Source organism: Melanotaenia boesemani, chromosome 18, assembly GCF_017639745.1.
Source record: "Melanotaenia boesemani isolate fMelBoe1 chromosome 18, fMelBoe1.pri, whole genome shotgun sequence".
In the NCBI taxonomy this organism is placed as follows: Eukaryota; Metazoa; Chordata; class Actinopteri; order Atheriniformes; family Melanotaeniidae; genus Melanotaenia; species Melanotaenia boesemani.
This window is the reverse complement of record NC_055699.1, coordinates 17,588,759-17,606,725: the sequence shown is the minus strand read 5'-3', so window position 1 is coordinate 17,606,725 and position 17,967 is coordinate 17,588,759. Positions and strand designations below refer to the sequence as shown.

Below are 17,967 nucleotides of genomic sequence, written 5' to 3'. Positions count from 1 at the left end.
AAATTTAATCTGTATTTTTGCAGAAGAAAGTTATTCATCTTGTCTTAGAGGCTGATGATAGGAAATGGTAAGCTCGCTACTTATTCTGCCAAGTTAAGGTAATTTGTTAATCCATCCCGGCAAACACTCTAATAACTATTGGCCAGTACAGCATTAGACTAAGATACTGATCAGACAGAAAGCTAAGAGGCCCAGCGAATCAGCCTTGGTAAATCATTAATAACTAATAGTAAGTAAATCTTATTTACTTAACACCTATGCAGTTAAAAATCGCTAAGTGCTTCAGAAAGACAATCAAGAAACAACAAAATATAAAACACAACAACAAAAGCTAAGCAAAAGCAAGTTGGAAAAGATAGTTTTTTATCTGCTTTTTAAGAGATCACCCAGTCCAGAGATCTCAGGCTCAGAAGAAAGGAGTTCCAGAGGAGCAGTTGTTGAGAAAAGCTGTCAAAGGTGCATTGGATTGAGATCTGGTCACTGTTGAGGTCATTGGAGTGTAATAAATTCATTGTCATGTTCAAGAATACAGTTGGAGATGATCTGAGCTTTGTGACATGGTGTATTATCCTGCTGGAAGTAGCCATCAGAAGATGCTACACTGTGGTCATAAAGGGATGTAAATGGTCAGCAACAATACTCAGGTAAATTGTGGAATTACAACAATGTTCGGTTAGTACTGAGGGATCCAAAGTGTGCCAAGAAAATGTCTCCCACGCTATTACTCCACCACCATCAGTTTGAACTGTTGATACAAGGCAGGATGGATCCATGCTTTCATGTTTCTGACCCTACAACTGGAATGTGACAACTAAAATCCAGACTCATCTGATCAGCAGTTTCTAAAATACTCAGACCAATCTGTCTGGCACCAACAACCATGCCACATTCAAAGTCACTTAAATCCCCTTTCTTCCTCGTTCTGATGCTCGACTTGAACTTCATTAAGTCGTCTTGACCATGTCTACATTCCTAAATGCATTATAGTGCTACCATGTGATTAACTGATCAGCTGTTTGTGTTACTTGAACACTCTGCACCTAATAAAGTAACTAGTGAGTGTCTCACTTTTTATTGGTTAGGGTTTACATTTGTCTCCCTACATCCTACTTGGCTATCTTTTAGCAGTAGCAACTTGTCGTTTTTGGATGAGCATATTTGAATGAACTTCTCAAACTCTGCTGACACTTAAATCCTTAAGTAAATAGCCTATAGACCTGTTTAATTACTATGTAAGATTATAGTCTTGCGTTGCAGGGGAAATTACATATACACACTTTAATTTTAATTGAACTTTTCCTACATTTATGTTGCCTGCTGCAAGAGGTTGCAGTATGAGGGCTGGATTGTGTCTTATGAAGGGAGACTAGATTGCAGCCCTGCTGTGATATTAACTAAACATGTTTATCAAGGTTTCTTATCTTCAGCTGCCTCATAAGCCTTAAAGAATGCTCTCTCTCTCTCTTTCTGTCCTCTAACCTTGTGTCCCTCTCTTTGGTAGCTTTAAAGACTTCTTTTCTTTGAACCATTTATGACAAGAGTTCAACTGTAGGTCTGTTAACACCTGCACATTTTGTTGTGTGTGAATGTGTGTGTGTGTGTGTTTGTGTGCATGAGTAAGGGAGACACCCCTCCCCTTGTTCCCTGTCCAGCTCTGCTTCCAGCTGTTGCTGCATTCCTCTGCACGTCGCAATTGGCTGAAGCCGCCGGCTTTTTTTCCCCCCTTCTTACCTTTGTGTACATTTGGAGGGTCTGTTGTGTTTGTGAATGTGACACGGGATTATCCACAGGTTCTTCATGCCGTGCGGGGATTTTAACAACAGAGATTGTGACCAGGACAAAACGGAAAATTAACAGAATATCAAAGGGAGTTGGGTTAGACGACATCCTCGATTTTAAACCGAGTGTGTCCTTTTGTTTTTATTCACGATGACACAAGTGGCCAGTCCCGTTTCACTAATGGTAAGTACGTCTATACATGGGGGAAAATACACAAGTTTACCTAATTTTATCAGTCAAATCGATCTCATGTCTTAAGATAAGTTTACTTAAATCTTTTAATTTCATTCACTGTTTAATCCATAGGTACGGAAACTTTTTTGTTTGACCTTCTACTTTATCCAGCTTTACGTTTTTTTAACACTCTAAACAGAAAGTTTTATGTTCTTTGGTCTGAGCCTCAGAGTGAAGCTGGAAACATTAGTTAATCATTCTTTGATTCAGCCTGTTATTCTTGAAAAAGAAAATCATCTGATTATGTTTGTAGGGCTCTAATACACAACGATGTCAACAAAAGGCAAAATTTAAGAGGAAAAAAAAACATACTGAAATTGAATGTAAGCCTGTGTTTTTAAAAAAAAAACACCCTCATCTGACATGCTCAAAGCACACACTGCGGTTTACTGAGCTTGGTTTTGGAGGTCTACAAATTAATTGAGGAAAGGGTTTTCTTTTTTTCTTTACAACCTTTAAAGAACTGAGATATTTAATATGGACAATAGCATATTGTTTGAGAGTGCAGAAGGGCATTTCTGAGTATCTAAACTGTAGTGACACATGATTTACTTTGCATTTCCCTTTGAGGAAATAACACACAATGCTACACTTTTGTATTTTATGACCAAATATCAGGTGTGTCTAACTACCACACACACACACACACGTCACACATACAGAGCACTATATCAGCTTGGCTTCTGGTTGTGATGTGAAAACCTGGAATAAGGTTCTGTCATGGGGAAAACTGATACTGCCTATAAAAACATATTGTACTTGTTTTATTTGTAACTATAATCTTTACTTTTAACTTACTATGTTAGTTTGATCTGTTAAAAGTAGAAGATCCATATGTGCTGTCAGTGTTGGTTTCAGAAATGGTCTTTATTTTTCTAGCATTGTATGTATGAAATCGTGTTTTATTTAGAGGCCGATTGTGGAGCTGGAAATGTTCCCTGTGTACCAAAAATGGCTTTTCCAACATATTTTTCTATTTTTAACCAGGTGTTTTTGTATCTAGTTCTCCTCTGCTCTCCCTAAAAGAGTCAGCTTCTTGCTTTTCTGATTTTAAAGTCCAACTGTGTTTGCTTTTATTCAGAAGTCCATTTCAAGGGTTACATTTCAGATTTATTCCAGCATGTCCTTCCTCATCTCTCGGTCATATCCGGCCCCTTCGGAAACCAAACATCAGTTGATCCCCTGCATATGGCAGGTGAAGCAATCCAGGCTTTTCCACAGACACACACACACACCCTCAATAGAAATTCAAGTCAGATTTCCTCCACCTTTGCATCAGCTGCAATAACAATACAGTTTCTTTCCTGTGCAGATCTCATGCTTTGCTAAATGACAGAAAGAAATATTTAAAGGAGTATGAGAAAGCTTGAATCCAGTGAATATCTGTTGCTTTTTGCAAGGGATCAAGGTTGTAGTAATCAGCTTTCAGAGTTTTTACCAAAACAGACTCACACACAAACATGTGCAGGGAAATGCACAACACACACTCAGAAACATTTAAGTATCTTGTACAGACTTATAAGTCATGAACCACATTATGTGTACATCTAAACGGTTGTTAGTGTATATGTTAAATGGACGTTAATCTAATAATATGAAAAGAAATCTTCTTAATGACATTACTGCACATATCCAGGCAGAGGATAACTCTATTTAGCCTAATGAGTTGCAACATATAAGGGTCACTGAGAGAGGGACTCCATATTAAACAGCATCTGTGATACAATGCTGGCTTTGTCAGGTGGGAGGAGGAGACGGTAGGGCTGGAATGTGAGGGAGGGACAGAGAGATGGAGGAAGACAGACAATGCCAGTAAGCATAGAAAGAAGCATTTTCAGTCAAATAATATTAAAGTTTAAATTGTGAGACCCACACCACAGCCTGCTGCTCAGGGTTTGTGCATCAGCAGTGACTTCATTGTGCAGAGCTAGCCTTTGGCAAATGTTTCATTAAAGACTTAAAAAACCTCAATAAGGTATAACTACATGAACAGAAGGAGCAGGTAGATAACTTCAAATATCTGCATTAAAATAAAAAAAACAACTCTGATGTCTTTCATGTTACATTTTGTGCATTTTGTGCTGTCAAATCTTTGATGTTACAATTAATATTATCAGTTTCAAGATGCTCAAAATACATGCTAAAATACAGATAGAGATTTTCCCTTTGTTAATAATAAAAATACTATTTTTAGTAAAAACTGATATAGAAAATTGAACTTTATTAGATTAAAAAAATAAAAGAAAAAGAACAATTCAGGAACTGTAACAACTGGATTTGTCCAGCCATGCAGATGGTAACTTCAAGTGACAGGAAAAAACAGATGTAAAGAAAAAACAACTGCAGGAAATTGATAAAGAAATGAAAGAAGAAGATGAAGAAATTTAAAGAGTCTGAGTATGCAGTCTTGCTTTTATGAGTCATTTCGTTTTTATATCTTTCACTTTCTCTTTTTTATCCCTCTACTCTACTCACTTCTATCCCCAGATGCCTGAACACTGAACAAAGTTTCAGAGAGAGAAGAGGCTCAGATGTTCTACAGATGACATCAAAGAGAAATTTTGTGTGCATGGTGACTTTTATGTACTGGCATGCTTGTGATTTTTAAATGCATCCTGCAGTTATGAAGTTGTTTCAGCAAGTCATAAAAGATTTAAAGGGCTGATTTGTTGTATTAAATTGTAGTTCTAAAATTTGCATCAAGAGTTAGTCGGGTTTTACATTCATTCTGAGATATTTCTCCATTTTCCCAACATCTCTGGTGTTTCATGACTTAAATGCATTAAACCATTGACTGAATTTTCTATTTCTTTCTGTCTCTTGTTTGTTGCAGGATCATTAGATTTATGTTGCTTCAGTGGTTGAAAAATCAGTTTAATGAGAGTGAGATTACTGACATTTAAACTGAGCAAACAAGAGTATTTACTAGTGTATCATGCTGTTTACAAGTTTCTACCATCCAATCTCACACTTACTTATCTTTCTAGGTCATGTTAGTTGTTTAAATCTTATATGGTGAGAAGTCTGGAGGTGAAAAAGGTGGCATCTGGGTTTCTAGAGGTGGGTGTGACACTCTTCACTGCTCTGCGTTAACCAAAGCAAACAAGGTTGCAGACTTGCCTTGACCTGCACAGACAGGGGCTTGCCATGAGAAAGGAGGAGACAGGCTGTAGAACAAAAATGAGCAACAGTGATGAGAAACAATGGAAGAAAGAGAAGATATTTGTGAGACAAGACAAGTGAAGGAAGTCAAGAAAGAGAAAAGCCTTGGAAAAAAAGAAGGGAAAATTTATATTTTCTCTCAAAACAGTCGTTTGTAAGCTTTGAAATTGTATTGGCCTTATTTTTTCAGCAGGAATCTGTAGCATTTGTCCAGGTGATGTCGCCATCATGCACGATACGTTTGCTTTGTCTACACCAGGAGTGGAAAAAAACTCAGAGGAATGTAGAGCCCATATCTTCTTGCAAGTAAAGAACCGATGTGTGGCTTTATTTGTGGATGTTTTGTGTGTGGATATGGGTTATAAGGGTAGCTGAGTTTGTGTGTGTGTGTGTGCATGTGGATGGAAGTGGGGGCGTTAAAGGCTATGAGGTTGTCAAAGTGGCAAAGGAAACGTCCTCAGAAAGGAAACTGCTGCTGAATTAGAGGAAGAGGTGCAGGCCTGAGTTTGATTCACGTTTCCCCTTGCTAGAGATTGGAGGAAAGGACCGGAAAAGAATTGACGGTAAGATTAAAAAGGCAGGAAGATGGCACATGAGAAGAAAAAGAATGGGAAGAAAAGGAGACATTAAGGCTGCTAAGTCTGTGAAATCAAAGCAAAGATTTGAAAATTGTGACACTCGTTTTAGGCGACTTATTTAGATTATTGAAAGATTATTACAGGATTGGGAAAGTATAATAAGTAATAGAGAGGAGAAGGAAAGGAAGGAAATGGCAAGGGGTGTGTGTAAAACACAATGTGGCTGAGGTGGTTTCACATAAGCTGTAATAATGTCTACTTTGGTGAGAAGCATTTCACTCACCCATCTCGGGCGGGTGTGTATACTGTATGTCTTTGACTGTGTGTAGACTCGCAAATAGCAACAGAGCTTCTATTTTTTTCCTCTCTGTTGAATTGCAGGGTACTGCACGAGTTGTCCTTGGCACAGGATCTAAGTGTGTTTACAGAAACACACTGTACACAACCTGCATTTTTGAATTAGTGTCCTTTCATCTTCATCAGCTTCCATTTCTTTGTTTTCTAGTCCTGTTTTCTAACTTCTTCCTACATAGACCCACCCATCATCATATGTTTGGGCTTCATTTGAAATGTTTTTCTTGGTTTTGTGTTAATTAAATCCCAAAAAGGAGAGTCAAAATTAAGCCATGCTTGTGTAGACTTGCTCCGAGATGGATTTTCGAGGAAATGCACCTGAATCCATTGTAAATCTCTTCAAGGGCATGAATCAGCTTAAGATAATCTGCTAGCTCTGTTAGATCTGTAAGATGGGGGCCTGTCTTGTTAGGGGCACATGTTGACATTTGACCTGTGGCATTATGAGAAGGCTAAAGGGATGTCCAAAGTGGTGCAAGACATTTTCTGGGGAGGAAGAATGTGCTTAGTCATTTTCATGGATACTATATCTTCATGTAACTAACTCTGATTCACTTCATTATAATTTAGATACAAAACTACCAATCCAATTCAATCAGTCAATTACAGATAATGTTTCTACATTAAAAAAAAAACGTTTAATTAAAATTACACTAGTAGTGGTTGCAAAACGTAGTTATTACACCTAGATAAAAAGTTTTGGTGTGATCCATCTAACATTTTTATGACATAAGAAGTCTCTTACTAAACACACACTGTTGCTTCCTCAGGGTGTAAATAGGTACAAACTTGCAACATCTTGGTGCAGACACTGAAGGATCTTACCTTCACAAGAAATAGAATATGTTCTTTCTTTTCTTGTATGACTCAGTGTTTCATTTCCAAACAAGTCTGTTTTCCAGCTGAACTCCACCTGAATGTGTAAAATGTTAATCTTAATAGTTACTGTAAGTAACATTCAAATAAGTAGAATATCTTTTATTCTTTTTAGTCTTTATTTTAATTCATTCTTCCAATGGAGACAAAAACACAACATGATAGTCAAAAAAATAAAGAAAAATAAATAAACTAGATAAACCAAAAGGCAATAGGCAAAAGCTCATATAACCCCACTTCTAATGATACCTTGGCCTTGACCAACGCAATAAATAGATTTGATGGGCAGTGTGGCTCAGTGAATAGAGTGGTCGTCTTGTAGCCTGAGAGTTGCCGGTTCAATCCTAATCCTGTCACACCGAACCCCTAATTGCTCCTGATGGGTCTTGGTTTGCTGCCTTGCATGGCAGCTTTTCGCCATCAGTGTGTGAATGGATGAATGTGAGGTTCCAGCCCTCCACAACTCTTAACAGATAGGCACAACTGTAGTAACTTCAGTGCTGTCTTTTACACAACCATATAGTTCATACAAACACATGTTTCCCTCATGCACATCATTTCTGGTCTCATACGCAGACACATTTGCTGCACTGGGCAGCGTTAGCAGCAACCAACAATTCGTAGGAAGCCAGTTTTCATGGATCATTTCTAGCAGTTCTTCATCACTGCAATAAATTCAATATGCATATGTGCATTTTTACCTTCAAGTGGTGTTTTCTCTTTGAAACATTTTCAGAAAGTTTCTCTCATGTGGCAGATGGGAATGCCAAGAGAAATTAGTGTGCATGGATGTGTGTTTATATCATATTTTTTTTAACCTGTATATAGTTATAATTACAACCCCTAGCAAAAAGTATGGAATCACCAGTCTTGGAAGAGCGCTCATGCAGTTGTTTTGTTGTGTAGAACAAAATCAGATCACAAACATGACACAAAACTTTAGTCATTCCAAATGGCAACTTTCTGGCTTTAAGAAACAATAAAAGAAACAACAAAAAAAACATTATGGTAGTCAGAAAAGGTTACTTTTACTGACCAAGCACAGGGAAAAAAATATGGAATCACTCAATTCTGAGGAATAAAATATGGAATCAGTCTATTTTCACAACCAAAAACAAAATTCTAACACCATTAATACTTAGTTGCACCACCTCTGGCTTTGATAACAGCTTTCAGTCTCTGAGGCATGGATTTGACGAGTGACGAACAGTATTCACCATCAATTTGGCTTCAACTCTCTTTGATTGCTGATGCCAGATCAGCTTTGCAGGTTGGAGCCTTGGTATGGACCATTTTTTTCAATTTCCACCACAGATTCTCAATTGGATTGAGATCCGGACTATTTGCAGGCCATGACATTGACTTTATGCGTCTTTCTTCAAGGAATGCCTTCACAGTTTTTGCTCTATGGCAAGATGCATTGTCATCCTGGAAAATGATATCATCATCCCCAAACATCTTTTCAATTGATGGGATAAGAAAACTGTCCAAAATGTCAGTGTGAACATGTGCATTTATTGAGGAAGTGACAACGGTCATTTCCCCAGTGCCTTTACCTGACATGCAGCCCCATATCATCAAGGACTGTGGAAATTTTAATGTTTTCTTCAAGCAGTCCTCTTCATAAATCTCATTGGAACGGCACCAAACAAAAGTTCCAGCATCATCACCTTGTCCAATGCAGATCCGTGATTCATCACTGAAGATAACTTTTATCCAGTCCTCCACAGTCCATGACTGCTTCTCCATAGCCCATTGTAGTCTTGTTCTTTTCTGTTTAGGTGTCAATGATGGTTTTCGTTTTGCTTTCCTGTGTGAAAATCCCATTTACTTTAGGCGATTCCTCACAGTGCGGTCACATACATTGACTCCAATTTCCTCCCATTTGTTTTCATTTGTTTTGTTGTGCATTTTCTGTTTTTAGGACATATCACCGTAAGTTTTCTGTCTTGATGCTTGGATGTCTTCCTTGGTCTACCAGTGCGCTTAGCTTGAACAACCTTCCCATGTTCCTTGTACTTGGTCCATATCTTAGACACAGCTGACTGTGAACAGCCCACATCTTTGGCAACATTGCGTGTAGATTTACCTTCTTCAAGAAGTTTTATTATCCTCTGTTTTGTTTCAAGCGACATCTCCTGTGTGGGAGCCATGATTCATGCCAGTCCCCTTGGTGAAACAGGTCTCCAAGGTGTGGTCACAGGTGTGGTTTTAACTGCAGACTAACAAGCAGATCTAATCTGAAGTAGGTGCTCATTTAGGAATAGGAAATTGACTGGGTGAGCCCCCCCCCCAATAAACAGACTGATTCCATATTTTTTTCCCTGTGCTTGGTCAGTAAAAGTAACCTTTTCTGACTACCACAATGTTTTTTCGTCATTTCTTTTATTGTTTCTTAAAGCCAGAAAGTTGCCATTTGGAATGACTAAAGTTTTGTGTCATGTTTGTGATCTGATTTTGTTCTACACAACAAAACAACTGCATGAGCGCTCTTCCAAGACTGGTGATTCCATACTTTTTGCCAGGGGTTGTATATGTTTCTGTGCACTACTCCGTTATGTTTAGATTTTGCATGTGGCTGTATTAACAGAATGTTTTTATTTTCTTTTTGTGTGCATTCAGGAGTCTGAGATGATGTTTCAACCAGAGTCAGATCAAATACCTCCAGCTGAACCTAAGGTGAAAGAGTCATACTCTTATGAAAACATGTTTTTAAGGATATAATCTAATTTTTAAAATGCAGTTAAAAAGTAATCAGTGAAAAACTTACTTTTCCACTTATACTAATGCTTTTAGTCTCCACCCCTGGACTTAATCGACACAGGGAAAGGACTGAAGGTTCAGACTGCAACACCTCATCTGGTTAGTCTGGGCAGTGGGAGACTGAGTGTGGCAATCACCCTGTTGCCACTAAAAGAAGGTAATTTACATACAAACACACAGTGGAGGGTTGGGTTATCAGGCCATGCAGTATAGAAAATTAAATCATAAAATGTAAATTTTTACCGGTTATACAAAGCTGTGACACAGAGTTTGGAGAGAAACCAGATCTCTACAGGCCTTTATAGTCTAAATCTCAGCCTTTGATTTGCCTTTTGCTGCTGTATCCCTACCATTTTTCTGTTTTTTGTTTTTTTATTTTCTTTCATTTTTATCTACTCCCCTATTGTTTTACGTCTATATAAATACTTGAAAGATGTGATATAAGTAGGGCGGAAAGTGATTTCTATCTTCAGGAAAAAGTAAAGGCGAGATAAGAAGCCAATATTTACTCCTCACACAGGGCGTGTTGAGACAGAAACATGTATTCATGTAAGTTTTTCATCCATGTTCCTTATAAATTTTATTGTTGCTGAGGATAAAAATAATGCAGATTCTTAATGCACAAGCTAAAGAGGATGACACTTTGCTTTTAGGCTATAGCACTGTCAGTATGCACACACACACACACACAAACACATAGCCATCAGTCTAGCAAGTCACAGGTGCTTCATTACTATTACACGTAGCTGCCAAACACGTGATAGCAAAGCTGTCCAAGCAAAGACAGGAAAGTCTACAGCATGATGTAACAAGAGGAACGCTTGTACATCTGATTATTATTTAGTAGTCCCAATTCAAACTGACTGAGAAATTAGTGAAAAATTTTTGTTTTAAAAAGTGTCCTCTGGAGGATAAAGGTGCTTACTTTTTTAATAGCACAAAGCCTTCAATTGATCTGGATAGATTTATAGAAAAAATCATCAATAAATTTTAATATTATTATAGTAAACCCGTGGTGTAGATGATGGTACATGAATTACATTCTGCAGGTCATGTATCATAACCATGCCCTGACATCTGTTTAGTGCACTCTCAAACTGATATACTTCTCTTATGTCTCTATCTTTATGCTACCGATTGTCAAAGTTTATTTCTTGATTCAGTTCAATTCAATTCAGTTTAAATAAAAAAAAAACCCTCATTTTTCCTGGAGGTGCAATTTATGGCACACAGAGTGGTCATCAAGTTTCACAGTATGTGGAAGTGAAAACAAAGACACAAGAAACATGTCAAACAACAAAAGTAGCTAAGCAATTGGGGCATAGATATAATAAAGTGAAATCAAGCAAATAAAATAAAACAAGTAAAATATAATATATATAACTATAACATAACATGTCACTCAGACTGACTTAGGAAAATCTGGTGCAGCCCAAAAAAAAACAAAAAAAAACAAACATGGAAATATTAACCAAATAATGCTAGATGAACATTGGAGGGGAGAAGCCAAAGACAACAGAGAGTTGTCAGAGAGAGAAGAGAAGCTGCAGCACAACTTTAAACAAAATCAGTCCTTTATTTCATTATGTGATGTAGGATTCACTTATTCATTAATGTGACTGCAGACTTGTGTTTACATAACATAACATAACATAACATAACATAACATAACATAACATAACATAACATAACATAACAACACAACACAACACAACATAACATTTTTATATTTTCAATGTTTCAGGGGTGACACGTATTGGCAGAGAAGATGCTCTAATTCCTCAAGACATCACAATCCAGGGACCTGGCATTGAAGCAGAGCACTGTATTATCATCAATGAAGGTTAGTGTCAGTTCATCTTCTGTATCATATCTTCGTGATAATGGCAAACCCCAGTTTTAACACAATTTCTTATTAGTAATTATGTTCAGATCTTTTCATCACAGTGTCCAACAGCTAACCTAATTAAGCTTTTAGTCTTTTAAAATAGTAAGATATCAATTTGATCAGTCAATGGAGTCTACCATAGCCCATCATTTTGTGAAACTCGCAAGAAAATGATTTGCTAAATACACTTGCTGACCACTTTATTAGGTACACTTTGCTAGTACTGGGTTAGCCCCCGCATTCAGAACTGCCTTCATTTTTTGTGGCATAGATGCTTGAAACATTTTTCCAGAGATTTTGCTCCATATTGACATGATAGCATCACACAGTTGCTGCAGATTTTTTGGCTGCCCATCCATGATAAGAATCTTTCGTTCCATCACATCCCAGAGCTCCTCATTGGATTAAGATCTGGTGATTATGGAGGCCATTGGAGTATACTCATCATCATGTTAAAAAAATAACGAGTTGCAGATGGTTTGAGCTTTGTGATAATGGGTGTAATATCTTGCTGGAAGTAGCCATCAGAAAATGGTACACTGTGGTCATAAAGAAATGGACATGGTCAGCAACCGTACTCGGGTAGTTTGTGGCATTTAAACCATGCTCAGCTGGTACTAAGAGGTCCAGAGTGTGTCAAGAAAATGTCCCACATAAAATTACACACTGCCACCACTAGTCTTATCTATTAATAGAAGGCGGGATTGTACCTAATGAAGTGGTCCAGGGAATGTACAATATCAATACATAATGGCTAAAAGAGTTTTTTGTCTTGTTTTAAAGAAGGTTATCACAACAAAACTACAACAGAATTAGATATAGTTACTTTATTGTACTAATATTCTTCTGAATATTCTTCTGTGCGGAAATAATAGTCGTAAGATATTGGTTGCTTGAATAAAAAAAGTCTGATTAAACAATGGAAACTTGGATATTGATTCAACTCTTGGGATTGTTGATGTTTTATGAGTTACATCATTTAAAGAATGTTATTATAACCCTCAGAGGCTTTTACAGATGATTAAGGTTGCATAGTTTTCTGCATGTAATGACTAGGAGGATTAAGGAACCATCATACAATAGAAAAATAGACTGAAGTGGGTGCTACACGTTGAAATGACATTTTTATGTGCTGTCAATTGGAAGTGTGACTAACAATGCCACTTACCTTATAAACAACATAAACAGGAGGTGTGGTGACCTTGGACCCCTGCGGTCATCTCTGCAGCCTAGATGGAGTCCAGGTCACTGTGCCTACACCACTTACACAAGGTAAGTTGTACTCTTGCATGCTCTTAGAAAAGCCCTCTATGTGGGATAATACATATCTGTTGCTTTGTCACACACACACACACACACACACACACACACACACACACACACACACACACACACACACACACACACACACACACACACACACACACACACACACACACACACACGCTCTCTCTCTTTCTCTCTCTCGCTCTCTCTTTGAGATAATGCCACCTACTGGTTAAATTGGATAACTGAGCGGAATCAAATTTAATTTTATTGCTCAGTCTGCATACTTTTAGTATTTCATAACTTGTTTGTTTGCATATGTGTGTGTGTGTGTGTGTGTGTGTGTGTGTGTGTGAGAGAGAGAGAGAGAGAGCGAGAGAGAGTGAGTGACTGAATGAGTAGTTTGTGGTTTGGTTACCTTGCATTCCTTGCTGTGTGTGTATGAGTCACATGGGCAAGTTAAAGTTCTACTGATGGTTTTCATTGGAACAGCAGGCTGTACAGTATGCTTGTGTGTGCATGTACATGTGAATCTGCAAGCAGTTCCTTATAGTTGTGTGTGTGATTTAAATTATGTGTGTGTGTGCATGTGTGTACCCCTGTTTTGGTTTAATTCGAAGTGGTTTGGAACAGCTAACTGCAATAATGAGTCACAGCTTCCAGCAACTGCAGAGCATACATAACCCTTTAGATCCTCTCGTTGCAGACTGCAGAGAATTCTCAAAACACGCAAATACAAACCCCGAGTTCTATATATATTTTTCTTTTCTTATCTTGCTGGTCATAGGGCCAGTGATCCTGTGTCTGTTTTTCATTTGCTTGTATCTTGATTGCTTTATCTGTTGCCCTTTTACCGTATCTATAATTTTCCTTTCTCACAGTTTCTAAGGATTTTTAGGTCTCCCCGTTTCTACATCTTTCCTTTCTGTAACATTTTCCATGATTTCATTTCTATTTTTATATTTGATTAAACGTGCACTTTGACTCATCTATCCTTTATTTTATTTTTTATTTTACTTTATTTTGTCTTTTTTTTGTGTGGCCTATGTGGCCTGCCCATTTTAAGCTAAATATTGACTAACCTATTGCGCTGTGCCTGGCTGATTCAAATATTGACATCATCTTGGCTGTGTCCACGCACACAAAGTCATTGGAAGAGTATTGTAAAGGAGAGGGGGTGGAGAAAAGGAATGTAAAAAGAGAAAAGGTTTGCAAAGTCAAAAGGGCACAGTTAGGAAAATTATTGAGGGAGAGTGAGGAGAACATCCCCTGGTTTCACATGCTCTGGGTTGAATTAGTTAAGCAACACACACCACACAGAGTGTAGACACATGCATGAACACTCTAGAGTAGTCTGGAGATGATTAACTATGTTTAGGAAATGATCTGTTCTGTATTTGGGAACTTGGAGTTTGACCTGGAATCACATCAGCTTCACTGGTAACTCACTGGAACAGCTGGAAGACACTTGTAGAACATACAGCCTAATAATGATTATGTGACAAATAAGCAGTGTAGAAAAACCCTTGTTCTTCCAGTGCGCACGTCGATCTGATACATACAAATTTAGCCTTCTCTATAAAACACAGCTGCTCCAATAACCATTCTTTCACTTTCTGTCATATGTATGCATAGTATAATTGATGCCTGTATACTGTGCATGTCATACAAAGCATCTGAGCAATGAAGTTGGAGAGACCGAATGTTTTTTTTTTTTTCGTTTTTTTCCCCTTTCAGTATTATCTCTCACTGAAAACCCTCAGATTTTAAGTCAGCCTATCTATGAGGTAGAACAAACTCCAAAATCTATTGTTTGCCTCCTCTCTTCTTTCATCTTAAAACTCAAATAAATAACTTTTCACTCTGCTAAGTTAATCATTACACTAAAATCAAATCATCAGATTAAGAAGTTTAGTCTCCTCAGACCAGATGGTTTAGGGTTACACTTGTCCTAAAGGGAGAGGGAAAATAGGTACAAAGACAAAGAAAGCTGAGGGGGCGTCATCCACATACCTCACAGCCGAACTGTCTTTGAACCTACCAACTAGAAATGGAGGGGAGATTCCATGCTACTCTGTGACTCTGTTCAAGTTTATAATTTTTTGGAGACAGATGTTTTATATTTTCAGTTATAACATAAAAGTTCAAGTGGAGTTTTTGTACCGGCTTTAAAATAATTTCTCCCTCTTAATCTCGACTCTCAACCACCACCCCCACCCCCACTTTTCTTTACCAACATATGGTACAGTCCCAGACTCAGGCTAGTGGATGGTAAATCACTGAACTTTCTCCGTCACGGATTGAAGTCAGCCGGGGAAGTGCTGAAGAGGGAGGCCAGCAACGACACTGCGATTCATTTAAACTTTAATTAAGTAAAAAGATATTTTAAGGTCTTGTCATGATAAATTGTCTGACACGAAAAGGAAGAAAATAGGTATTCCTGTTCTAAGTACTCACTGAATGGGACTCACAAGGTTAGTAACGTATCTATTAGCTTTATCTAAGTAACGTTTATTTGTTTATGTATTGTTTTAAATGTCTTGTTTTAACTAGACTCTCAACTCTTTATACTTTTTGTGATAAAATTACTTTCAGATTGAACTGTATCTTCGTCTTCTTTTTTTTCTTTCCTTTTAAGACATCACATTTCAGTTTGGATACGGTTAAGCATGAAAAAGGATTTAACTGCCTCATTAGCATTATTCACATACTCCATGACAGCACTAGCTTCTACAATACACAACTGCTACAGTGTTTAGTCATATGCTTTTTTATTAACGTGTTAAAGTTATCTGTTTGTCATCTTTATACCAGTATCAGCCTCACGTCTGTAGACTTTCAGCTTTGCCTTTAAATATCGTTTAAAGTGTTTACCCAGTGTTTTAAGTCTTGGATTTTCATATTTAAGTCAATGAGTTTTTTACGGTTTTACCGAACACTCAAGTAAACAGAGCATTTTACTTTTATCAGACAGGACACACAGTGTTTGCTTAGCAGTTGGGATCAAAGTCAAAAACCTTTTGAAATATCAGAATTTCTGGTTTACAGATAAGTGGAAACATTGATCCACTAAGCAGAAATCTGTTAATTCATGTTTTTAAATGCTAAAATACATTTACCCCTCAAATGGTAAAAGTAAAAAAAGCAATGCTTGCTTTGTCCCTTTTGTTACAGCAGGGTTTGAGGTGTGAATCACATCTGCTACACTGTACAAACCAAGTTACATCATGGTTGAAAATGACATTTCCTTTTTGCAGCCAAAATCCTGCAGCATGCATCACAACTTAAGGGTTGCAATAGATTACCTGCACGTTTTAATGGACATAGCATCCACACGTGTGTGTCTCTGGATTATGAATTAGCTTGCAAGTTAACAGACTAGTGAAAACACACATTATAATGAGAACACACCCATGGTAATGAAGGCAGGCTCAGCAGTCAGGATACCTGACACCTGAAAACAAAACCTGCGTCATTGTCTTGGATGTTGTTGTTTTCTGCCTGCCTTTAGCACATTTGGGCTATTTCTGTACCAGTGTCACATTATAATACAAATGAAAAGGAAGCTTAAACATTTTGATCAGTTTGTCTGGTGTTTGAATGGTTTATTTCTGCTAGAGATAGACAATGAGGTATATCAATGCTCTGTGCATAAGGTTTGAGATAAAACAGAGAGATGGCAGCTTGGTGAAAAGTGTGACTGACTGATCTAATCTTAATGAATCCCCTGGGAAGCAGCAGTCTGTTTTTTCATGAAGTTACTGCTGGACCCTTGTGCCCCATAGAGGGTTAATTTGTGGTTTTGAGGCCAATTTGCTCTTGCACAGGGATTTGTGTGTGTGTGTGTGTATGAATGGTTTCATGAATGAATAAAATCTGGTTCAGCTTTAGCTTGAGATTTTAGGGATCACAGTAGTATTACAGTCACATTTCCAAATATTTTGTTGTTCATTTAGATACAAAAAAATCTGATATTTTTTGTTCAGATTGTACTTTGAAGTGTTTGATTACTTTTCATATCAAACCTGACCAGGAACAGGTAACTTCAGTTTTACCCAGGCACACATTAGACATGGGATCCTTGAAGTTGGTTTATTTTTCATTCTAGTCTAATGGTCTCAATTTGGCAAGTCCTTCACTTATGTTAACCAAATACAGAAACAGTTTCCCTCCCATAACATTGTGGTGAGTTTAGATCTGCATGGGAACAGAAATTGGCTCCAGACTTGATACAACCCATACATCTGTGTCCTCAAAGACTCTGAGGTTTGACTTTGTAGATTGCAAACTTTAAATTATCCCATAAATGTATATACAGACTAATTTAAAAGTTTTTTGTTGCTGTAGAGGGTCTTGTCTTGAATTGTGAGTGCTTATTAGGGAGTGCATGATCTGACATGGGAGGCAAACTCAATTTGCTGGTAAACAAGAGAGCACGTGAATGAGATTAAATGTGCTTTATTGTGGCCGATGTGTCTCTGTTGATGTTGAGGGTTTTGAGTGTGTCCTTTGTTTTAAATGTTTAGGACAGCTGACTTGATTATTGTTTGCATGTAAGCAATTAAGATAAGACATTTTGAATGCAGAGATTGTATTTTTGTTGTAATGGTAGGAAAAGTGTCCTTTTAAGTGTGTGTGCTTTGTGTTTAAATCATAGCTGCTGAATTTCTTTATATCCTTGCTCAGTGTCTTTTCTTGTATCACACTTTCATAAATTTATGCAAAGGATAGAATGGAAAGGATTAGCAAGTTGGTATTTATAATTAAAAAGGGACAAGTGGGGGGCTGTGAACAAATCAGGACATTGCATTTTACTCTCCACTTAAAAGGTTGCACATGGCGAGGTTATTGAGGGTAGGAAATTAGATTTTCACAAGAGCTGACTGCTGGCAAAGTGTGCTGCCTTGTTAAATACTGTAAGGTACTGCGATTCATTAGGGAGACACTGTTACAAGGCATGTTTTCCACACAGACACACAGAGCATGCACAACATTTTGAAGACTTTTATTACTCATGTCTGGCTATGAGAAACACATATTATTAAAGCTTACTCACACTTGCTGACA

At 37.5% G+C, this 17,967-nt stretch overlaps 1 protein-coding gene across 5 annotated transcripts in view; it reads left to right on the top strand.

The window, feature by feature from the left end:
• The first annotated feature begins 1,722 nt into the window (after positions 1-1,722).
• Positions 1,723-17,967, top strand: part of phldb2b (pleckstrin homology-like domain, family B, member 2b) — a 40,305-nt gene continuing 24,060 nt past the window's right edge. For 3 of the 5 annotated variants that reach the window (XM_041967878.1, XM_041967879.1, XM_041967876.1), the window contains exons 1-5: positions 5,389-5,481; positions 9,606-9,662; positions 9,780-9,903; positions 11,491-11,589; positions 12,823-12,906. In XM_041967878.1, coding sequence (XP_041823812.1) covers positions 5,404-5,481; positions 9,606-9,662; positions 9,780-9,903; positions 11,491-11,589; positions 12,823-12,906 — 442 coding nt within the window. In that variant the 5' untranslated portion in view covers positions 5,389-5,403. Of the gene's footprint in view, positions 1,963-5,388; positions 5,482-9,605; positions 9,663-9,779; positions 9,904-11,490; positions 11,590-12,822; positions 12,907-15,190; positions 15,375-17,967 lie in introns of those variants that run through there. The other 2 variants (XM_041967877.1, XM_041967880.1) reach the window with 2 other exon arrangements.